Genomic DNA, 24,591 nt, shown 5'->3' on the forward strand with positions numbered 1-24,591 from the left:
GTGTTACTTTTACTGACTGGAGATCAGTAAGATAATCGTATACATTTTTCTTTTACAATTGAATAGTTAAATAAAGATGTTATAAGTTCAATTCATGCATCAATTCATCTCAACACATTGCCTGGCCTGAATGAGAGAGCGGTTCATACGTTGCCTGCCTCAATGCTGTGTTGGTCATCCTACAGAAGGATTTATTGCTTGTTTAGTGAATACTACAGAGCATAAAAAGAAGGAAAAACGATTTGCGGATTATATCCGCAAATCGTTCGGCTCTAACTGGAAGCGTGCGAGCGGTTCAACCCGTCAGTACTCACCTGACAGACACCTGTGCGTCTTCGTGGCGGCGGCGGCCTTCGTCCCGTTCTGCTGCTTCCTGTCCACCGGCGTCGGCGATGACGTCACCGTCGCCCCCGACGACGCCGCCGTAGCAACGGGCGTCCTGTTGTGGGCGAGCGAGGGCGAGGCGGCGGGCCGGCGGTTCAGCGACGGGGAGCGCGTCGGGGACGGGGACGGGGACGGGGCGGGCGGCGGGCGGCGACCCAGCGGAGAGCGCGCCGGGCTGGGCCGCGGGGCAGCCGGGACGGGGGTGGTGGAGGAGGAGGAGGTGGAGGAGGAGGAGGGGGAGGTGGAGGAGGGGTGTCCGTTGGAGAGCTTCTCCCCGGGCCGCTGGGGGTGCGGGGGTTTCAGACGGGAGGAAGAGGACGGGGTGGAGGAGGAGGAGGAAGAGGTGGAGGTGTTGGAGGAGGAGGAGGGGGGGGGGGGGGAGGCGGATGGGAGAGGCCGTCTTGTGGAGGCCCGGGATCTTCTCCAGGCTGACCACGGGGAGAGAGACGCTGGAGAGAGGGAGAGAGACGCAGGGTCAAGATCTGGTGTCATCAAGGCCTTCGGGGTTTGGGGTTAAAATCCCACCTGGGCATCTGTGCATCGCGGCACAAACGCGTCCACTCACGTGGCATTGTAACTGTACGTCCACACCAGAAGCGAATTGAGCTACCAAATCGCCGGAAGTCATTCACTTTCTACGGGCAAGAGCGACCAAAAGCGACCAAAGCGACCAGCGCTACCAGCGCTACCAGCGCTAGCAGCGGCCAAAGTTGAGCGAACAGAGCGTCCAAAAAAAGTTGAAAACTGTTGAACTTTATGCAAATTACTATGACGCGTTTCAGCGGCAAAACACTGACAGCCAATCGGAATGTAGACGCATCTTCGCTTGCGTGGATCCCAGGGAACACCGGCAGGCACTTTTGAATTGTACGTCATGAGCGACTTGAGCGACCAGAGCGAACAGAAATATTCGCAGCGTAACTTTATGAGCGACCAAAGCGTCAAAGACGCTTTGGTCGCTCATAAAGTTTCGCTGCGAATATTTCTGTTCGCTCTGGTCGCTCAAGTCGCTTCTGGTGTGGACGTACAGTAAGACATAACAGGTGTGTGAACAGAGGAACAAAATACATTTTTTAAATGTGTCCAAAGTAAAAGGGGGCAGAAGAGTGCAGCGATGCTGGGTTCCCAATCCTCTCCACCTCTGCATGTGGGTGGTAGAGGCTCAGGCGGTAGAAAGGGTTGACTTGTAACCGGAAGGTTGCTAGTTCAATCCCCGGTTCCTCCTAGCTGAGTGTCGAGGTTTCCCCGAGCAAGACACCAAACCCTAACTGCTCCCGACGAGCTGGCTGTCGCTGTGTGGGGTTTGACTCCACCGTCGGTGTGTGAATGTGTGTGTATGATAAGTCGCTTGGGACAAAAGCGTCTGTTAAACGCCGTAAATGTAAATCTAAATAGCGAGACATTTCTTTGTTTGTTGTTTGCAAGCTGGACAAATTCCTCCCTCTGTAATCTCAGGCTCAAACAAAAATGTTAGGGTTCTGCATCGTCCTTTGACGATGAATATTCGTCATTGATTGTTGAAAGGTTTGCAACACAGCCTGACACAGAAAATAACAAACTTGTTGTGTTGTGTTGTTATTGCCGTTGCTTCCTGTATGGTAGCCCACAGCCCAGCGGAAGAATAAACGGTTAAACAGAAGCAGTGCTGCGGTAACAGCTGGTAAGCTGAGCTGAATTCTCTTTTTTTTCCAGATATACTCCAGATATACACACGTCAATTCATGTCGATTAATATTCGCATTTTCTGGAAGGTTTTTCTTAGCCGAGTTGTGGAGCTCAATGCTCCCGCACCCGGGAATTTAAACCAGTGTGCAAAGTCTTAAGGTCTGACCGGGAACCGGGGCATTAGGAAGAATCTCTGAACCGACGGACAGAGAAAGTGGTCTGCTAACGCTTAACACCCAGAAGGACCGCGAAGAGAGAAAAAGCCCAAATCCTGTACAAACCCTTCAATGACACGTATCTGAACCACTGTTAATCTGGATGAAAGCATCTGTGAGGTAACTAAAGTTATAGTAGTAGAAACTAGAGGGTGTGTTTTGTGCCAAAAATATAAATAATAACAAAAATGAAATTTAAAAGTCGAACATCCCTTAGTTTGCCTCCTTGTGATTCAAGACATGAATCATAACGGGCATCCTAACATAAATCACCAAATGATGACATTACAGCATGAATCATAATATGACGACATTATAACATGAATCATAACATGATGACTTCATAACATTATGACATTATAACATGAATCATAACATGATGACATCATAGCATGAATCATAACATGACATCAAAACATGATGACATCATAACATGAATCATTAGATGCATCATAACATCACAACATGAATCATATCATGCATCATAACATGAATCTTAACATGATGACATCATAACATGATGTCATAACATGAATCAGAACATGAATCAGAACATCATAACATGATTCATAACATGAATCATAACATGATGACATCCTTACATGAATCACAACATAAATCATAACATGAATCATAACATGATGACATCAAAACATGATGACCTCATTCCATGAATCAGAACATGTATCATAACATGAATCATAACATGATGACATCAAAACATGAGGACCTCATTACATGAATCATAACATGATTCATAACATGAATCATAACATGATGACATCACAACATGAATCATATCATGAATCATAACATGATGACATCACAACATGAATCATATCATGAATCTTAACATGATGACATCATAACATGATGTCATAACATGAATCAGGGCCCCGTTTCCCGAAAGCATCTTTAGCCTAAGTGGATCGCAGAGTGGTCGTACGAGCATCGTAGTTTTCACACCGTTTCCCGAAAGCATCTTTGGTAACGAACGTCTTGAAAACGCTCGTAGCTAACGAGTGCTCCAGGGTACTCGTAGGACGCTAAGAGCCTCGTTAGCCTACTATAGCCTCAGTGGCGTAACCAGCGGACATTCCTAGTATTGGATGCGTTTTATTATAACACATTGGTGATGGTGTATCACGTGCGTCTGAGCCTAATGTGGGCCATTATGTTCTTAGTTTGAGAGACAGTCCAGGAAATGTTTGAGCAGGCAGGGCACTTAAAATATGTGAGAGAAAGTGGGGGGGATTTGTGCAGACTGACATAGGCTACTCATAAAACGTAGCCTAAAATATTGTAAAAATAAAATAAAATAAAATAATAAAAATATTAATTATAAAAATATTTAAAAAAATGCAAAGGAGCAGGCAAAAGGCTGGGATATGGTGGGGATTGGTCACGTTGACGGGAATGTTTAGTGACATGTGGGAGGTTGGAGGGGGTTAAAAAAAAGTCTCAATCACTCTTCGACGTGCATGAAAACCAGCCTCGTAGTTATGAGGGAGGCCGTCCTCACACCGATCTTCCTCGTCGTCATCGTCCTCAATGTCCTCCGGTTCAACCAAAGCTACCCCCTTAGCTGCAATGTTGTGCAACATAGCTGTCACACATATCACAGCGCATGACTTGGCCGGCGAAAACTGGAGCCCTCCGCTGGACTTGTGAAGGCATCTAAAGCGCAACTTCCACCTCCCGATCGTGCGCTCAGGATTAGGACTGATATATATGTCGGCCTAGGCTTAATCAATTGTGTTTTAATATCTTTAGCATTCATATTATTGCAATCTATTCTTTTCGTAGGCTACTCTGCGGTTGGCCTTGATGGGGAGATATTTTAACCCTTTTTAACCCCATTTTCCTCCGACATTCCTGCGTCTCCCCCTGCGTCATAGCCCGTTTCAGCACCATGTCAGTAGACAGGTACAATCCTACGATCGTCGTGAGTGCAGCGAATGCGCGTTCACGTTAAGAGGAGTTTCGGGAAACGCTCCAAAGAAATTATCGATGGTTCGAAAGATCCCTCTTTCGAACCATCTTACGAGCGAAGATCCATCGATATCGGGAAACGGGGCCCAGAACATGAATCAGAACATCATTACATGATTCATAACATGAATCATAACATGATGACATCGTTACATGAATCATAACATAAATCATAACATGAATCATAACATGATGACATCACAACATGATGACCTCATCCCATGAATCATAACATGATGACATCACAACATGATGACCTCATCCCATGAATCAGAACATGCCCGGCCTCGTGTCTCACCAGGGCTTGCTGCGGACCCCCTTGGGGGGGTAGACGGCGAGGGGGGCCTTGCTGAACCGGGAGTGGGGGAAGTCTTTTGGGACCCGGAAAGACAGCCCCCCCCCCACACCAGGGGCCGCGGGGGTCACCGCCAGGGGCCCGGGCTTCAAGGGCACCAGCGGGCCCCTGGCGGAGAGGGCCGGAGAGGAGTGACGCTTCTCTGGGGGGGGGAGAGAGAGAGAGAGAGAGAGAGAGAGAGAGAGAGAGAGAGAGAGAGAGAGAGAGAGAGAGAGAGAGAGAGAGAGAGAGAGAGAGAGAGAGAGAGAGAGAGAGAGAGAGAGAGAGAGACAAACAGATCAATAATTTATAAAAGGTCGATAACATAATCTCTTGACTGAGAATACATTTAATTTACCTAATGTGCCGTCTGAGGGTATCGTCTGAGAGATTACCAAATATGAATAAATTAAAAAAAATACAAAATAAACAATAACCCAGTTCAGATCAGTGTTCAAGAACACACAAACGCACACGCACGCGCACGCACGCACGCACACGCACAAACACACACACACACACACACACACACACACACACACACACACACACACACACACACACACACACACACACACACACACACACACACACACACACACACACAGGGCTGGATAAACGGGACCATTCGGATTAAAGGTTACTCAAAGTTGCCTGATGCCAGGGGACCAAATTGACACCTTGAAAGGGGGGACATCAAACAGCCCCGAGAGCTTCATGCTAACTTTCTGTTTCCTCCTGCGTCAGCCAATGACGGATGGAAGAGGGGAAAAGAGGAGAGCAAGGAATGGAATAACGCAAGAAGAGAGGGACACGGAGAGGAATGATGGAGGAAGGAGAGGAGAAGGGAGAGAAGAGGGGAGGGGACAGGAGGACTGAGGAGTGAGGAGACGAGGAGAGGAGAGGAGAGGAGAGGAGAGGAGAGGGGAGGGGACAGGAGGACTGAGGAGTGAGGAGACGAGAGGAGAGGAGAGGAGAGGAGAGGAGAGAGAAGAGGGGAGGGGACAGGAGGACTGAGGAGTGAGGAGACGAGGAGAGGAGAGGAGAGGAGAGGAGAGGAGAGGAGAGGAGAGGGGACAGGAGGACTGAGGAGTGAGGAGACGAGGAGAGGAGAGGAGAGGAGAGGAAAGGAGAGGAGAGGAGAGGAGGAGAAGGGAGAGAAGAGGGGAGGGGACAGGAGGACTGAGGAGACGAGGAGAGGAGAGGAGAGGAGAGGAGAGGAGAGGAGAGGAGAGGAAGAGAGGAGGGGAGAGGACAAGAGGAGTTAGGAGACAAGGAGAGGAAAGGAGTAAGGCGACAAGGATAGGAGAGGACAGGAACAGTGAGGAGACGAGGAGAGGAGGGGAGGCGGAGCGAGGGAGTAGAAAAGAGGTGACAGGAAAGGAAAGGCGGAAAGAGGAACTTACGGTTTCTGCTATGCATGTCTTGGGAGGGACGGGGATGGTGTGGGAGGGGGGGGGGGGGGGGCAGTGTGTGCGCTGTGATCCAGGACAGGGAGTCTCTGTCTGGGTCGGTCTCACTGGAAAACTCCAGCCCCGCTACCTGGATGGAAACACAGAGGTCAACACTGACACAGGGGACACACACGCACGCGAAAACACACACACACACACGCACACACACACCCACCCGCACACACGCACGCACGCAAAAACATGCATGCACGCACGCACGCACGCACGCACACACACGCACGCAAAAACACACGTGCACGCACGCACGCACACACACACACACCCACACGCACGCACGCACACACACACACACACATGCACTCACATGCACGCACACACACACACACACACACACATGCACTCACACGCACGCACAGGTACACAATTTATGCCTTCCCTCAGATGGCCTAGCATGCGTTGATGTGTCTTAGCTCTGGAGGTAGAGTGGGTAACCAGACGGTTGCTAGTTTGCTCCCCGGCTCTTCCAGCTAAGTGCCGAGGTGTCCCTGAGCCTGACACCTAACCCCAACTGCTCTCGACGCGCTGCCTGTCGCCTTGCGTGCGATCTCCAACATGGCAACATGGCACCAGGCCGTGTGCCATTATCTGCAAACCGTAGCCCAATAAACCAGCTTCAACACCACCGTCCATTTTTCTTAGACATGCATGAAAACAACTGAACCTTGACTTCAGTAGGGTTGTCTCTTATCTCAACACACACACACACACACACACACACACACACACACACACACACACACACACACACACACACACACACACACACACACACACACACACACACACACACACACACACACACACACACACACACACACACACACACAATATCTGAACGGTTTGAAGTGAACAGAGAAAATATTTTCACAGGTTTTTGTGCCAAGGCAAATCCTACCACTTGGTGACATTTAGTGTATTTTTTTTATGTAAAACCAGCCTTCAATGCCAAGGCCTGTATGACACGGTCTCAGAGAAAGAGGAAGAGATGGAAACGCAAGAGGGGAAAGAAAGCGGAAGAGACCTAGTGAAAGGTAGAGCAAGAAAGAGTGAAAGAAAATAAGAGTTAAAGAAAATAAAAGTGAAAGAAAAAAAAGGGAAAAAAGAGTGAAAGAAAGACGGTTAAATTAGAAGAGTGCAAGAAATAGAGTGAAAGAATGTGAGAAAAGAGTGAAAGATGGCAGAACAGAGAGCAAGAAGGGGAGAGTACAGCTCTTTATTCTTTTTTGTCGTTACACCAACGTCAGGCTGGAACACCCAACTGTTCAAACCAACAGATTATCACAAGCGTGTTTGCTCAAAGGGCTCTTGCACTCCAGCGTGTCAGTGTGTGTGTGTGTGTGTGTGTGTGTGTGTGTGTGTGTGTGTCTGTGTGTGTGTGTGTGTGTGTGTGTGTTTAACTTAAAGGCAGTCTTTGTGTGCTTATACAGAGTCAAATTGTACACGGGCAAGGAACTTTATAATAAACTGATTGTGAGGCATACAAAAGTATCTACCAATGTAAGGTGCAGGCTGGTGTGTGTGTGTGTGTGTGTGTGTGTGTGTGTGTGTGTGTGTGTGTGTGTGTGTGTGTGTGTGTGTGTGTGTGTGTGTGTGTGTGTGTGTGTGTGTGTGCGTGCGTTTGAATCTGTGTTAGGCAGGTGTGTAAATAGTGATAGTAGTGGCATCAAAGTTCAAATGCTGTGTTTAGAAGTGCACAGCAACAACGGCCATAATCACAGCTACCTATTTGACCCCCCCCCCCCCCCCCACACACACACACACACACACACCCCTTGTAGTGATCCCACTGCTAACGTTTGTTCCACTGTGTGTGGGTTGTGTATTCGACCGGTGTGCGTGATCGAATGCGGTCAGGCGCCGATGTGTCCCGCTATGCTAATCAAAGAGTGTACCTTCAACACCACCTCCTCTTCTCCCTCGCCGCTACAGAGACGCCGTTGTTTACCCGCACTTCACCGAGTACACAGACTCATTCATAATTCAGTGGCAATGTCAAAGAGTCAGATATAAATGTATTATTTCCATTATTGACCACATAAACCAGATGTACAACCAAACTACGGGATTGTAGTTTATGAACCGCAAATCTTGTGTGTGGGGAGCAATAAATAATTTGAGAAACTTTGAATTAACACTAAAACAACACCCATACTTGGACACACACACACGGACACACACAGTGTTTGGCTAGGAGCAAGTTTTTTTACATTTGCAGCCGTATTCAAACCAAACTAAGCCAGTGACTCTTGAAACAACCTCAACATAGATGTGTGTCTGTCTGTGCGCGAGCGTGCGTGTGTGCGTGCGTGTGTGCGTGCGTGTGTGCGTGTGATATCTCCCTGCACCGTGAAAGCCCATTTCCACGGTGGATTTCTTGTCACACCCGGACAGTCAGACTTACACACAGAAAGAGCTTCAACCCCAATTACCATCACACAACACTTTCCAGTCTACTGATTAGAACCAGATTCACGATAAAAACACAGAGTTTTTTACATCGACAAACTAAAACCCCAATTTATGACTCCATGATGATTAAATTAGTATTGTCAAACACAATCAACCCCGAACTACATCAAAGGATTAAAAAGGTCAAGATAGACTCGTCCCAGCACATGGTATTAATGATGCGTCATTTACGACTTCTTTGTAGTCATTTAGTAGACACGTGACATACAGGATCCTCTTGTTACACGACGGCAATGAGCAGATAGCGATTAGGGAGTTTTGCTCAAGAACGACTTCAGGTAAGGCTTCTGTCAGGTGGATTCATACCCAGAACCTCACGGCTGGCAGTCACAACAACCGAGGCAGTACACTGTCAATACAATTCCCTGGTGTGTGCAAAAAGCAAACATAACAAAATATGTGGTGCTTGGATCTCATCTCACATTCACAGTGAGTGAGTGAGTGAGTGAGTGAGTGAGTGAGTGAGTGAGTGAGTGAGTGAGTGAGTGAGTGAGTGAGTGAGTGAGTGAGTGAGTGAGTGAGTGAGTGAGTGAGTGAGTGAGTGAGTGAGTGAGTGAGTGAGTGAGTGAGTGAGTGAGTGAGTGAGTGAGTGAGTGAGTGAGTGAGTGAGTGAGAGAGAGAGAGAGAGAGAGAGAGAGAGAGAGAGAAAGAAAGAAGGGGTTTGGTAAACAAGTTCAACGCAGGTCATGAATGGGATTCAAACCCGCAGCATTTCAAGCAATGGGCTGTGATCTTGATTGATAGTGTGCCCTGCCTCCGGAGCTACGAGTGTGTTAATAATTCACGGTGAGCTTGCGGGAGGCGTCTTCCTACTAGCGGTTTGGCTAAGGCTCATGGCAGTTTTTAGCTGATTGTGCGCACGGTTGTCAACATCGGTGTGTCTCTGTAGAAAGCCAAAGTGCTGCCAGAAAGGGTAGAGGGGGGGGGGGGGCTGGTGCCACCAAACAACACTCAGTGGATGTATGTATGTATTTATGTGTATGTGTGTGTGTGTGTGTGTGACTCAAATTGCACAATATGTTTATTCTTTCCGGAAATGCAAAAATGTGAATGTACGTACTCGTCAAGCACACACACACACACACACACACACACACACACACACACACACACACACACACACACACACACACACACACACACACACACACACACACAACACACACACACACACGTGTATCATTACTACACTGGGTTCAGTTACCCTGTCTGACCCTGAAGGCTCAGTCTGGGGCCCCCGGTTCAACAGGGGCCCCAGACGGCTCCTGAACATGCTCAGTGGAGCGCGCCTCAGAACACAAACACAGAGCGAGCAGGGCCGCCTGATGACCCACGGCCACTAGGATTGGCTGACGGCTAACGAGCTGAGTGACGACAAACGAGCCAACGCTTCGACACATGTTCAATACTTGTGTGTGTGTGTGTGTATGTGTGTATGTGTGTGTGTGTGTTCATGTGTGTGTGTGTGTGTGTGTGTGTGCACGCGCGTGCGTGTGTGTGCGTGTGTGTGTGTGGGTGTGTGTGTGTGTGTGTGTTCGTGTTCGTGTTTGTGTGTGTCCGTGTGTGTGTTCATGTGTGTGTGTGTGTGTGTTCATGTGTGTGTGTGTGTGTGCGTCTCACCGTAGTGCGTGAGGACAGCTTGGGGGGGGGTGTGACGGACAACGTGACTGCGGCCCTCCAGATCTGGAAGAGGTCCGTAAACTTGCATTTCTAGGAGAAAGAGAGAGGATTGTAGATATAATATCCGATGTGTTGGAGGGCTCCATCCCAAACGTTCAGGGTCACCTGTTGGCCTCCAGGGCCAGATGACTCACACCCGAACTTCTCATTAATGGAATGCAGCCGAATAACAAAAATACTGATACGCTAGTCTATATTTGGTTAAAAGCACGACGATGTGCGTGTGTGTGTGTTGGTGTGTGTGTGTGTGTGCATCCACGGGAACAAAGAATGTGTGCGTGCGTGTGCGTATATATATGTGCGTTTGCTTGCATGTTTGTGTGCATGTGTGTGTGTGTGTGTGGGGGTGTGTGTATGTGTGTGCATGTGTGTGTGTGTGTGTGCGTGCGCGCACGGGAAACCAGAATGTGTGTGGGCGTCCGCTTGCGTCGTCACGACCTTGCGTTGCCTCCATGTTTGTCCGGATGCCTCAGCGACCGGCTGATCCGTTTCGCTCCGGGTTTGTCTCCGCGCACGAGACGTGTGCACGAGTGTGCCTCATGCGTGTGTGTGAGTATGCAAAACAGGCGTAGGGGATGTAAACAATCCCGCCAGACAGCTTGGGGTCAGCTGTGACTCTCTGGACTCGTGTAACGGGGATGTAGGTGCGTTTGTGTGTGTGCACGTGGTTCGCACAACAGCCCGAGAGCGGGCTGTTGTGCGAACCACGTGCACACACACAAACGCACAACACAATAGCCAGTGGGGGGCTGCTGCGTTCAATGCAGGGCTACAACATTTACGTTTAGGGCATTCAGCAGACACTTTTATCCAAAGGGACTTACAATAAGTACATCTGTCAGAAGAACGAGGAACAACAATATATCACTGTCGGTAGGGTAATGATGTTCATAGAACCAGGTGCCAAGCGCTAACAATTGTTAGGTTAACCCCGTCCCCGTTATAACACCACAGTGTTGATTTTGCTTGAAAGGAGTTTGTCACTAAAGCAGCTGACAGTGTTTAATCCTCTCGCGGTGTCTAGACTTCGCCGTTGTTTAAACACAGATTGCCCTCTGTTCAGACGGACAGGCGTTAGGCGATAGGAGATAGTGAGTGTAACGACGTCCATCATGGTGGTGAGTTCGCGTGCTCTTTGAGGTGAGGGAAATAATGACAGCGTTCTGAATGTTGGCATCAGGCCTGCCATGCTCTGGCTTTTAGCTTGTAGTGTCCTGGCTCGTTCTACAGCTGGTGTACTAGTGTACGTTTATTTGTTTTGATCCACTTTTCTTCCTCATGTGACACAACTACAGCAGAGATGCAATGCACTCTGTGTGTTCTTCAAGGAAAATCGATTTTTTTTTTAAATTATATATTCTTGAGCATGCACAGTCCTATTATCACAACAGACAATAAATCGCAGATAAATTAAAATGCCCCCAATAAGCACACCCTATTGTGTGTTTGTGTGTGTGTGTGTGTGCGTGTGTTTGTGAGTGCGTGTGTGTGTGTCTTTGCGTGTGTGTGTGTTTGTGAGTGTGTGTGTGTGCGTCTGTCTGTCTCAGTGCGTGTGTGTGCGTGCGTGTCTGTGTGTGTGTGTGTGTGTCTGTCTGTCTCAGTGCGTGTGTGTGCGTGTGCATGTGTGTGTCTCTCAACAAGACAGGAAGTGGTGGTGCCAACAGATCAGCAGTTCTGTGGAGGCCGGCCAGCCAGCGCTAAGGGAGGGGGGATGGGGGAGGAGCCTGTGGTGTTGGGCTGAAACGATTGGTCATTCATCGGCCAATCGGTGACCTATGTTCCAAGAGTTGAATATTCAACTGAAAATTTGAAACGATCCAAATTTTGATTTTCTTTTTTTTTAAATTAAAATATTGGTCATTGTAACATGAAGAAATAGTATATTCAAAAATACCAGTTGTTTCTTCATTAATAGATATTTGGTTCCTTTTCAACATTTTCGATCATTATAAAAGGGTAATGTTTTTATTTATTACGTAAATAGATAGATAATGAGTGCTTGCATTAAATTTGAGTAATACAGTTATCGATTAGAAGAACTGGATACTTTTAGCTTGTGTTTAGCTTAGAGTGACTCCTTCAGACCCTATTGTGTGTGTTTGTGTATGTGCGTGATCGTGAGGGACTTTTGCAGATTTTATCAGGCATAAACCTCACAGGCCTATGTATGCTTAGTTGGCTTACTATAGTAATATTGAGGAACAGAAACCAAAAGGATAAAAAAATATCAATGTCTGGTCTATTCCACGGTTGAGGAAAACACTACAAGTGGTTTCTAGAAGAAGTATGATGTAATTCAAAACGTGTTATCCTAAATAAACAACGTGTCACTCTGCGCACGTCAAAACACAAAACCGCACGTCAAGTTACCACAACAGCCGTGTCACTTCGCAATGTATATATGAATATATAACCAAGATGAACCGTAAGCCTCACTCTTCAGATTACTAAAACAATCAGGAAAATATATGAATGGCAGACGACACTATATATATGGTTTTCAACCACGTCCTTACCTTCTCTGCTGAGTTGGACTGCTTGGACGTCGCTGATAACGAGCTCTCTCTCTCGGTCTGGAAACATTGAATAAACAAAACAGCAGCCATTTGGGAGCGTGCAGGAACGTCAACATACTTTGCAACTGGCTCTGAGGGAGCCCATGCTGGATCGAATGCATGGGGCCCATGCTGGATCTGTCAGAGCCAACACAAGACGGTCAGAGGCCGACCCGTGGAGTCAATGCCTTGACATTTACGCACAGCGCTCCACAAAACAAAAACAAACGAGTAAAAACACACCAAACACATCCAATAATCTAACTTAAAAAAAACAACCCAAACTCAAAATACAACCACTAGAGAAAAACACGCTAAAACAAACACAACCAACAAAGAATTATGAAGGATGAAAAAAAAAATATACATATACACACATGGACACAAACGCCAAACTTTGCAACAACAAGTATGGCCCAGGGCCCAGCTGGGAGCCACGCACGGAGCCATGCTGGGTCTGCTCGTCCTAAATCAAGTGGAGCTGTCAGAGCCGAAACAACAAACTTCAGGGCCGAGCGGATGGGGTCCTTGCCCTGACATTTACGCGCTGCATTGGAGGGAAAGGGGGCGGGATTACGCGCGGATAAACGTCCAAAAACGGATGCATCAAAACAACCTGTAACTGCGTGTCGTTCATCCACACACTGTGCCCGTTCTGACAGAGCGTGCGTGGTAGGGGGGGGGGGTGGGAGAGGGGGGGAGACGGAGAGCTCTCTGCTCAACTCAATCACAGACAGTTGTTTCTTTCCACGCACTTCCCGACACTTTGCCAGAGGAGAACAACGACGACACAACTTACAGTCGACTACACAGTGGGATTCAGCCGCAAGGAGGACGGAGGACGGCAGGGCTCTGCACAGGAACGGATCCGGACGGGCTGTCTGGCGATCCGATGGCGCCATTGCTCTCTCTCGCTCTCTCTCTCGCTCGCTCGCTCTGTGTGGCGCTCTCCCTCCCTCTCTCTCCCTCTCTCTCTCTCGGTCTCTCTCTCTATCTCTCTTCTTCGTGTTGCTGGCTGTGGACGAGTTGTGTTCCTCTCTCTCTTTCGCTCGCTCTCTCTCTCCTTCGCACGCAGCAAGCGAAAACAAACAAACACTTGACGTCATCCTCGGGGCTTTCCGGTAGCTTTCGTTTTCAGACCCGGTCGTAAATAATAATAAAAGCACGCCATGAACTGGACGAGGGCATTCATAATATGGAAATAATGAATACAAACGTAATATTATTATTTTTAAATAAATGAATGAGAATAACTAAATAATGATAATTTAATGACGAAACGACACAAAAACACACAAAAACAGCAACTAAACGACCTTAATGATAATTTAAAAAAACTAGAAACTAACGCTCAACCATTTCTGTAGTCTCGTCGTCAATAGGCCCAGATTTTGCAATAATAACAATACAGATCCATGCATCACATAAAGCTCTGTAAAAAGTTTGAAATATTAAGGCATAAGCCTAGCTGCATATTACTCCTCATTATAATATAACCAACTCTATTAGGCTATAGTATCGGATAGGCCTATGTGCATATCATATACAGTATATTCGACCAGTATCTAGCATGTTTGAACGGCAATTATTTTACACCTAAAATAAAGCCAATGAAGAAGTCAAACTCAAACCAAATATAATATTAATAATATATAATCTGCTTGAAAATTGGAAAGTATGGTCTTGAATCAATATGAATTGCATGATGCACATGATAAACACGAAGATTAACATCACACAGTTGATCAAATGTAATGTTGCAACTGCAACATTGAACAATATAACGTCACCTAAGCAGTAGCTGTAATGGCACTGTAGCGCCACTCGCATACAATTGTAGCGACCTCTTGTGGCGAAAAGGAGTAACGCTTGGACTAACTGCACGACAAGTGCAGGGAAGTTCCCAAATACCGATCACAACAACACACGAATGCACTTAAAATGAATACTGGCATGAACCATTCAGACTGACAACTCAAACCGCATATAACTATAAGGATTCAACTTAATTAAGTGTGTGCGGGTGTATGTGTGTGTGCTCTGTGGCCTGCGTGACATAACTGACATACCAGAGAGCACATGACACGTCATGACGCGACGTTGTCAGGTCAGTCATACGGGGTGGGAAATAGTGAGTACGAGTGGGTTAATTTAGTGAGTAACTGAGTGGGAAAAGGTCCAAAAGTTCACAAGCAGACAAAAAAAACAAAAACGCAAACATGAATACACATGCAAACACACACAAAGTATATTAATCCAAATACTAAACTGTGACGACGCTATCTTTCCACTTATCCATCCCCTTCCTTTATCTATCTTATTTCTCACATTGATAATACACTTTCTTTGAAACATACACACGCACACACACAGAATGCTAGACGCATACCAGGTTAGATGTGTTATATATTGTACACACACACACACACACACACACACACACACACACACACACACACACACACACACACACACACACACACACACACACACACACACAATAAAGGGGCACATCAATATTTTTTAAAGCATTTATTTATTGACTTTTATTTAAAAAAAACAAGAACTTTGGCAGAGAGGCTGAATACCGTTCTCCTGAACGGCATATGTCATCTGGTGTGACTATTGTGAGGCAACGTGCTTAGCTGGAAACATTACAGAACCAGTGGCATAACCAGTACACCAAAACACACACACATTCATGTCTTCACTTTGGCCTCGGTCATACATAACCCTGATCTGAGGCAATGTGCAACACTTAAAAAAAAATACTTAAAAAAATTAAAAGCCATCATATTGTCAATAACAAACAAAAGTACAGTTTCTGTGTAATCTCAAAGGTATAACAACCCACCAACCATTGTACAAACCACCAAATAGTCCTTCATTGGATTTTTTTATATAAAATAACACAATGGGTGATTAAGATCGTTCAGATCTTTCTAGAATAAAAAAAGTGCTGCTTTGGTCAAAAGCAACTAAAAGACTTGTCCCATAGAGGATGGAAAGGACAAATGTGAACAAAATTCAGTTTACTTCAAAATCTTTATAACATCATCGTAACATGAACACCTCTTTTCCTTCTGGTCAAACTCAAATTTATTGCTGCTCATTTAGAGCTAAATAAAAACAAATTGTGCGAAATGAATGAATGAAAAGAGTGACTTTTGTACAATAGTATAAAGTTCAATATTGTGTAATTATCATAACAACAACATCATGTTGATGTAATAATAATGTTACCAACTCACAATGGTTTGTGTAACATAAGGTATGGTCGGTGATCATAACCAAACTCCAACACAACTGGTAGGGGGTAGAGAGTGCATTCATGTTATAAAACACACCGGCCAACAATGCATAACCGAGTTTACATTTCTACGGGAGAATACTGCCGTGTCTCACAGCTAAAGGGAAATGGTTAACGTACCGCTTACAAGATTCACCCGTGCTTATCGTCCAAAGCATTTGGATTTGCATTAACCCTCTCTGTCAGATACAATGGGTGTGTACCTGCTGGTAGAGGCTGGTTCTGAGTCTCTTTCAGCCTCAGGAATAGAGATCAACCGAATTCAGACCCTGGCCCAATGAGAAACTGAATTGGTACCTTGAGTAGAGTCCCTCTTTAGTAGCAACTAGCCTGTTAGTCTTTAGTGGACAACTTCAGTTTGACACCAAAGAATATCGACAACAGCTCTACAACTTCTTTTGATAATAATAATAATAATAATACATATGATAATAAGTGTATAATAATTAAGGAATGAGACTTGGGAGGGGACTATGACATAGTATATCACTTGTAAGTTGCCTTATTGTAAGTGGACTTTATGGCTTTAGACACAGGTTCAGGAATGGCACAAGAACAAGGGAAACTGTTTAAAACATAGGTTATCCTCTCTTAATGGTTGGGCTGAGTCATCCACACGTCAGTTTTGTACGATGTGGATGATAGCACCGATATAACCGATTGTAAAAAGACAGGATTTTCTAGTATTAACTCTGCCTTATCTGCATCTTCAAAAGGCACTATTAGTGTGTGCGTGTGCGTGTTCTCTGATTGTATTTGTGATTCTGGCTGGATTGTGGACGAGTGATTTTAGTCACCAGTGTGTACGCTTCACAGATGTGTATGCATGAGTGTGAACACACATTCAGCATCCTTGTTTCTGTGTGTGCGCGCGTGTGTGTGTGTGTGTGTGTGTGTGTGTGTGTGTGTGTGTGTGTGTGTGTGTGTGTGTGTGTGTGTGTGTGTGTGTGTGTGTGTGTGTGTGTGTGTGTGTGTGTGTGCGTGCGTGTGTGTGTGTTTACATATGTTTATCTGATGTGTGTGTGCGTGTGTGTGTGTTCATATGGCTGCGGGGACCTGGGTCCTTTGGGGGGCCGCCTGGCCCCCGTGTTTCTGTGCGTGCCAGCGGGTCTCTTTGTACACGAACCAGGCGTTTCCCGCCCACACACACAGGTTCAGGAAGCCAAACACCTGGGAAGGAGGAACACACAGAGAAAACATATGAGATACGCACTATTGCAGTATCGCGAGTTATATTATTCAATTTTATCGCCCTGCCCAATTTGACAGACCTACGTTTACCTAGTAGATGTAAAAACCACGACTACTAGTTTTACGTCCTTGCACTTAACGTACGGCCGATTGAATGTTGCATATTTTTGCCTCATAAATAGTACTCAGCATTGTGTAGAACCTTATCCTAGCTATCTTTTTTGCCTACGGGGAATGGGTTAACCTAGTGATTGTTAGTGCTTGGCACTTGGTTCTATGAACATCCTTACTGTACCGACAGCGATATATTGTGGTTTCTCTTTCTCCTGACAGATGTAATCACTGTATGTCGCTTTGGATTAAAGCGTCTGCTAAATGTCCTTAATGTAAAAGTAAATGTTAAGTGTGTAAATAGTCAATTATAATACACAATGGGAGACCTTTCAAAATATAGTGATGTGAAACGTGCAAGACACACTAACACGAAAACAAACCATCCGGCTTTCTTTGTGACACAAACACAAAAGAGAGAAAAGAAATGTAATTTCCTTCTGATTGACACACAAACCAACCAATCGTTTAACGCTTCCTCACCGCGGAGACGTTCAGGGACCGCAGGCTGGCGAACTCCGTGACACGGCAGGTGACGTCGCCCTGCGCGCAGACGCCCAGCGTGGCGGCGATGCCCGCGTCCCCGGTGGCGTGCTTCACGGTCTGCAGCCCCCTGGCCCACGCCGACGAGCTCACCAGCCAGAGGAAGGCCAGCGCCGCCGTCAGCAGGAAGTCCTGGAGGGGGGGGAAGAGAGTCAGGACGCAGAGCCTCGGTACGACTGAGAGCATTAGCGTTAGCGTTAGCATGAGAGCTAGCGTTAGCCTTACGGAGAGCGTTAGAATTAGCGTTAGCACGACAGAGAGCGTTGGCATTGGCGTTAGTATTAGCATGACAGAGAGCGTTAGCATTAGCATGACGGAGAGCGTTAGCATTAGCTTGAAGGAGAGTGTTAGCTATATGGAGAGCGTTAAATTTAGCCTTAGCATGACGGAGAGCGTTAGCGTTACTATGACGGAGAGTGTTAGCATTAGCAATACGGAGAGCGTTAGCATGACGGAGAGCGTTAGCCTTAGCATGACGGACAGGGTTAGCACTAGCATTAGCATGACGGAGAGGGTTAGCACTAGCATTAGCATGATGGAGAGTGTTACCATGAGCTTGACGGACGCTAGCATCCAAAGAAATTGAGTGGTCATTAAAGGTGCAGTATGCAACATGTCTTTGTTTGAGATGTGCACCGAAACACCTTCATGTCTTCACGTAGACACTCCCTTTAACGCTGCAGGGATCTAGGTTAAATGCATGATTCGGCAGTAGTGTAGAGAAATTGCGTTTTACGTATATTCTTTTATTTTTTTTAAAGCTTCGCTTTTTGAAGAGGGGCATCTTGCATAGTGTCCTTTAATGCGCTGGTTAGGGTTAGAATAAGGCTGTTGATTGGCTTGTTTTAATCCCCTAGATGTGACATCACAAATGGCGTTGATTCAAGTTTGCTCCGGTGCAATGATTCCAGTCGAACAATCTTAACGAATTGTAAAACCTTCATTCATTTAGCAGGTTTATCAGAAGGATTTAAGGGGGGGGGGGGGGGGGGGGGGGGGGGCGACAGCCAACCTATTCCTCTGCTCAGAACAAGGCTCTATCTACAAATACGTTATAAAACCTTATCAAGTATTTATAACGACTCACAATGATGGGCCCGAAGTCGGAGTCCTTGTACACGTGCATGTAGCCCAGATACACCAGCAGCGCCACCATGGAGTACAGGAAGCAGACCACGCCCACGCCCACAAAGAACTCTGCCGAGGAGGCGGAGTCTCCCACCAGGTGGGTGGGGCCAGCCGTGTGGTTGCAGAAAGTCAGGTTTGACTCGACCAGTGAAACCTGGCTTAACCTGGAACCCACACACCCACAAGTTTCAATTCTCATTTTTTTTATAATAGTGGCAGAAGTGTAAAGAATAAAAGTAAAGTAGAACATTTGCATTTTAACTGATTTCGATTTGTAGCATAATTACACAACACATTACATAATATTATTATTTTGACCATTCGTAAAGCAATGCAAAGCAATGCAGTGGTCCTGGGGGTCCATTTTGTATGTTTATATACAGGTGTTGGCGGTTAAATGAGCGGTCGGGCGCACACCTGAAGGGGTAGCTGAAGGCAGCGGAGAGCGTCTCGTTCGTCCCATTTCCACAGAAGAGAGAGATTACGTTTGTTCCGGAATAACCACCGCAGCTTCCAAACGCAAAGATGGCTGTCAACTGTCAGAGAAGAGAAGAGAAGAGAAGAGAAGAGAAGAGAAAGAGAGAGAGAGAGAGAGAGAGAGAGAGAGAGAGAGAGAGAGAGAGAGAGAGAGAGAGAGAGAGAGAGAGAGAGAGACATACACACAAAGATGGTGAGACTCAGAGAAAGTGAACGAGCGTACAGAGGAGGAGAAGAAAAGAACAAGGAAGGAGTTAGGACAGAAATAAGGAGAGAAGTGAGCCTTGAGAACCAAACATAGCGAGGCCCTTCCAGACGAGAGATCTCGCCGGGTGTTTGTACATACTTCTTTCAGTTAGTAATTCCAACTGGGTCAAACGGGCGACCAACTCAGCATTTAGCATCACGTAACACTAACAACGTCAAACGTTGTGGCCGAAAGCTACTGACTGAGTAGCTATAATTCTGTGTAAGGGTGTAGGGTCATGGTGGTAATACATTAGACAAGGCTTAGCAGTCTTCACAGAGGACATTCGTAGCGCTTTACTTTGGCGGGAGTAACATGATAACACGTTTAAAACACAAATGCTAAAAAGAGAACAATATTATTAAGGGAAGATAAAAGTACCAGAAGGGAAGAAAATACCTTTCGTACGTTCAAACATTAGGATTGAACTGCAGAGCATCACTTTTACCGAGTGTGAGTTGTGGTCATGCACGTATATCTCTGCTGTGTGTGTGTGTGTGTGTGTGTGTGTGTGTGTGTGTGTGTGTGTGTGTGTGTGTGTGTGTGTGTGTGCGCCATGTCTCATTAGTGCTATTCCTAAGCGGCACAGCATGACAACCAGTCATGCTCCAGGGCTTATGTGACACGCACGCACGCACACACACACACACACACACACACACACAAACATCAAAACCAGGACACACAAACCAAATATCAAAACCAACACAAACACACCAAAACCATCACGCAAACACACACACACATCAAAACCAACACACACACACACACACACACACACACACACACACACACACACACAATATACACCCTATTTATTACCCTATACTACAAACACATGCAAAGTGTAAACACTATCACTGTTGTTTGGGTATATTGTCTAATTAAGGTATAATAGAGTCAACATTACACATTTTGCGGGGCAAGATCATTTACAAACAGTCTGACGTTGCACAAAAAGCACATTTCTTGTCCATGAGTCCGCTCCCACTATGCAGCAGAGCACAAGACCGGAGTTGAGATTAGAAAAATACAAATCTGAACGATTCAGCATCACCTCCTCCTCACACACACACACACACACCTATGTTTAGTCAGCATAAACACCCCACTTCTGCAACCAGACGCCGCACACACATACACACACACACACACACACACGCACCCTGCAAGCCTTATCCAGATGCTCATCCAGATGCCACTGTCGCGGCCACTTCCTGTTTCCTTTGACTTTTTCGACCAATGGAAACCACTTTTGAAATGTACTGCTAACACACTCTCCTGACTCAGAGGGGACCCCCTTAAGGGGACGTGTGGGGTCCCCATTACATTTATGGGGGTTTGCCGGATGAGGCTAGTAAAGGGCTTGGGTTCACCAAAACTTGGTTTTTGAGTCTGTGTATGTATGCGTACACATACATACACAGACTCATGTATGACTGAGTGTGTCTAGATTTGTGTGTGTGTGTGTGTGTGTGTGTGTGTGTGTGTGTGTGTGTGTGTGTGTGCACGCGCGTGTGTGTGTGCGCGTGTGTGTGCGTGTGTGTGTGTGTTTGGGACGACGCATGGGGACTGGAACAGGTTAGCAAAACCTAAACTGCAAGCTAGTAGCATTTATCCACCGGGGAATTGGGATTGACCAAACAATAGTTGGTTCAAAAGACAACGTAAACCTAAGTACCAAGTAAAGCACCACATTCATAGTTTTATCGATAATCATTATCGTTTTTTTCTTGCCCTCTAGGGGGGGCTAGGGTCAGGGGGTGTCATAAATATATGGCCTGTAAACCCTTTGAGACTGTACCTTTGATTAAGGGCCATGCAAATAAAATTAAATTGAATTGAAATCGATGAAACAGCCTTGGTTCACGTATAAACTGCACTGATTTAATTACCTAGACCTGTCTTGGAAAAGAGAAGGCTGACTGATAGAAGTTGAAAGTCTGCCCCTGAACAGTGGTTGTCCTACCGGGTGCAGCACTGTTTGGTGACAAAGGCTTCACACAGTTGGCTCCTTCAAAGTCCCTCCGTTCAAACACAAAGGCCCAGTCAGCCGTTAGACACAACCTATTTGCGATGCACAACGCTGACATACACACTGTGTGTGTGTGTGTGTGTGTGTGTGTGTGTGTGTGTGTGTGTGTGTGTGTGTGTGTGTGTGTGTGTGTGTGTGTGTGTGTGTGTGTGTGTGTGTGTGTCCTTGTTGTATTAATGCATGACCACTCTTAGCCAGTGGTTACAATAATGTGACTGTACAACTCCATGAGAAAACATCAGTTTCTGCAAAGTCGGCCCTACACACACATGGAAATGTTATCTATAGTCGGATGACTGTGGTGGGACATGAACGTCTCTCCCTCTTTTTCTCTCTCTGAGGTCACTCCCGTGAATTAGGGAGCCCAGTGGAAGAACAGATGTACGACAGCTGTATCGGGGCCACACTGGGCCACTTAAAGCAGGGCATTAGCCTGCCCTGGCCTCATTTCTCCACACAAACCAACGGAAATCGCATTTGAAACGCTTAGCCACAGAATCAGTCCAACATACCGCAACAATGCTGATCTAAACTGCATGGGCCGAGGAAACTTAACTTAGACCTAACTTTTTTTTTCTTTTGTATTTCTTAGTTCAAGTTCAAAAATTCTCCCATTGTGCCAAAGGTTAATTATTGTTGTGCCGTGCATTAATCGACAACTGCCTGACGTTTAGGTCATAAATGACTTCCCATTAATTAACCATTTTTGTACAAACAGACAGCAGGACAGAAAGTTAGATAGATAACTAGGGGACTTCCCCTAAACTATACTTCTTGAAAACTATTGAAAATTGAATATGATCACAGATGGAATGGCAAGTCTGCAACTCCCATTTCAATATCTGATAAACTATTTTATTTTATGTATAAAACGCCAAAAACATAATAAAACCTCGGACCAGACCCCTCCCATCCTCATGCGCACCAGAACGGAGAACACACTGGTCTCCAGAAGATCTGAAGGACTCACCCACTCCACCAGTTTGACGAAGCCCAGCGGCTCTTTGAGCGGGGACAGATTCAGCCGAAATCCAGTCATCATGGTTCTGGGGGGGAATCGAACCTGCGCACTTTTTCTCTGCTCGGATCCCAAAGGTAGCGGAAGAATGAAGCGCCCTGACAGGAATGACGTGGTGGCGGGGTAGAGTTCAGACGCTGCCACGCAAATCGCGGAGGCGGTGCTGCTGACTGCACAGAGAAAAGTTTTACACCCAATGGGGAAAAAAAGCATTCCCTTCAAAATAAGAGTAGTAACGGAGCTTAGGTGAGAAGATAAACCCCTTCGATTGCATACAAATGGGTTTATCGTCTTACTTAAACACCATTAAACCCCTTTGCCATCAAGACTTGTATTTAGATTTAAAGTCGAGTCAGATCCTGCTTCGACCTGGTCTAGAATAAACGGTATAAAAGCTGGAAATATGAAGACATGGTGTTGCCCCCTGCTGGCGCTGCAGGGTCTAACAGGAGAGGTTTTATTACATGACCCTTGGGGGGGCTGCTGACTCAGTCATATGATTGTGGGTAACACAAGGCTGGAATTATTAAGTTTTTTAAACTGAGACAATAAGACAAGTACCCTTAATCTCACCTTCTGAATAAACAAAGTTAGAAAGACAAGAAGAGAGATAATGAAGAGTTTAGGGATATAGTGGAAGGCTACTGTTGCCTTGCATTTGGTCAGTTCAGTTAAACTGTGTTCTCTGCTCCGAAACTACAGTTAGTTTACAATAGTGGAATTTTATTTTTTATTTTTACAATTATTACCTAAAAATAAGATTATTCAAACATTGGCATGTTTGAATAATCCAGATTTGACATCACAACTGGCAATGAATCAAATTGACGTCATCACAACTGGCAATGATTCAGATTGGCGTCATTTACTTGGTCAATGTTTCCAATTAAACTACCAATCGAGCAGGTAGAGTTGAGGCACCTTGCTGAAGGATTACACCATGTAGATCAGGGGTCACCAACCGTTTTGAACCCGAGAGCTACTTCATGGGCACGAGTCATACGAAGGGCACCCAGTTCTATGAACTCTTCTGAAATAACAAATTAGCTCAGTTTGCCTTTAGTTATATATTAATATTAATGATTAATGATACTCATCTATGTGAAGACAGGTTAATTAATGAAGTCATGTTAATGATTTCTCACAATAATTCTCAACAATGACTTAAAAAAGGTGGGAAAGAGTTGTTCAAGAATGAGTAGTGCTATGTTTAGAACAGGCCTGCGGGCGCGTCATGTGGTCCTTGCGGGCGCCATGGTGCCCGCGGTGACATCAGGTGACCCCTGATGTAGATTGATAAGGGTTAATACCCTTAATTACCTTTTGGATTGACATTGGTGAAGACTTCCGTTCTATTACACCAATATTAGATCTAAGTTTGCATAACAGAGACCATATAAAACATGGTAACATGTTATATAATCCAGTTAAATCCTATTGGTTTCTTTCAATAAGTAATAATAATAATAAAACACTGAATTCACATCGACATGGTGTGACCTTTAATCAATGCCGTGTTGACATTAGAGCAACAATTATGTTAGTTAAAATATCGGGGAGCTTGTGTGGGGAGAGAACGTGGGACAACCAGCATATACATACGATGAAACGACAAAGAAAAGAAAGAAAAATCACTTAATTTGTATTTTGTAATATAATCACGCAGTAGCATTCACACAGGGCCACACATGCTCTCACACACACACACGCACAAACATACACACACATACCCGTTAACAGACTGAAGCACAATGACTGACTC

General features: G+C 45.7%; 2 protein-coding genes across 2 annotated transcripts in view; both read right to left on the reverse strand.

The window, feature by feature from the left end:
* Positions 1 to 13,540, reverse strand: part of atxn7l1 (ataxin 7-like 1) — a 29,066-nt gene extending 15,526 nt beyond the window's left edge. The window contains 7 exon segments of the mRNA XM_060039109.1: positions 315 to 741; positions 743 to 833; positions 4,555 to 4,753; positions 5,997 to 6,132; positions 10,155 to 10,244; positions 12,731 to 12,787; positions 13,147 to 13,540. Of these exon segments, the coding sequence (XP_059895092.1) occupies positions 315 to 741; positions 743 to 833; positions 4,555 to 4,753; positions 5,997 to 6,012 (733 nt within the window). The 5' untranslated portion in view covers positions 6,013 to 6,132; positions 10,155 to 10,244; positions 12,731 to 12,787; positions 13,147 to 13,540.
* A 1,748-nt stretch (positions 13,541 to 15,288) lies between these two features.
* On the reverse strand, positions 15,289 to 23,225 carry sypl1 (synaptophysin-like 1). The gene is made up of 5 exons (XM_060037983.1): positions 22,782 to 23,225; positions 19,470 to 19,588; positions 19,012 to 19,216; positions 17,865 to 18,056; positions 15,289 to 17,249 (listed from the first exon to the last, which is right to left on the reverse strand). The coding sequence occupies exons 1-5, from the start codon at positions 23,040 to 23,042 to the stop codon at positions 17,118 to 17,120; spliced, it is 909 nt and encodes a 302-aa protein (XP_059893966.1). The 5' UTR covers positions 23,043 to 23,225; the 3' UTR covers positions 15,289 to 17,117.
* Positions 23,226 to 24,591: the final 1,366 nt, after the last annotated feature.

This window comes from Gadus macrocephalus, chromosome 19 (genome assembly GCF_031168955.1).
Source record: "Gadus macrocephalus chromosome 19, ASM3116895v1".
NCBI classification, from domain to species: Eukaryota; Metazoa; Chordata; class Actinopteri; order Gadiformes; family Gadidae; genus Gadus; species Gadus macrocephalus.

Excerpts from the sequence above, each read along its gene's own strand:
- sypl1 (XM_060037983.1), bottom strand. The coding sequence starts at position 23,042 with ATGCTTTTTTTCCCCATTGGGTGTAAAACTTTTCTCTGTGCAGTCAGC. Across the intron at positions 18,057-19,011 it reads CCGACTTCGGGCCCATCATT|GACTTCCTGCTGACGGCGGC; the intron begins GTGAGTCGTTAT and ends CCCCCCCTCCAG. Across the intron at positions 17,250-17,864 it reads GGTCCCTGAACGTCTCCGCG|GTGTTTGGCTTCCTGAACCT; the intron begins GTGAGGAAGCGT and ends CCTCCTTCCCAG.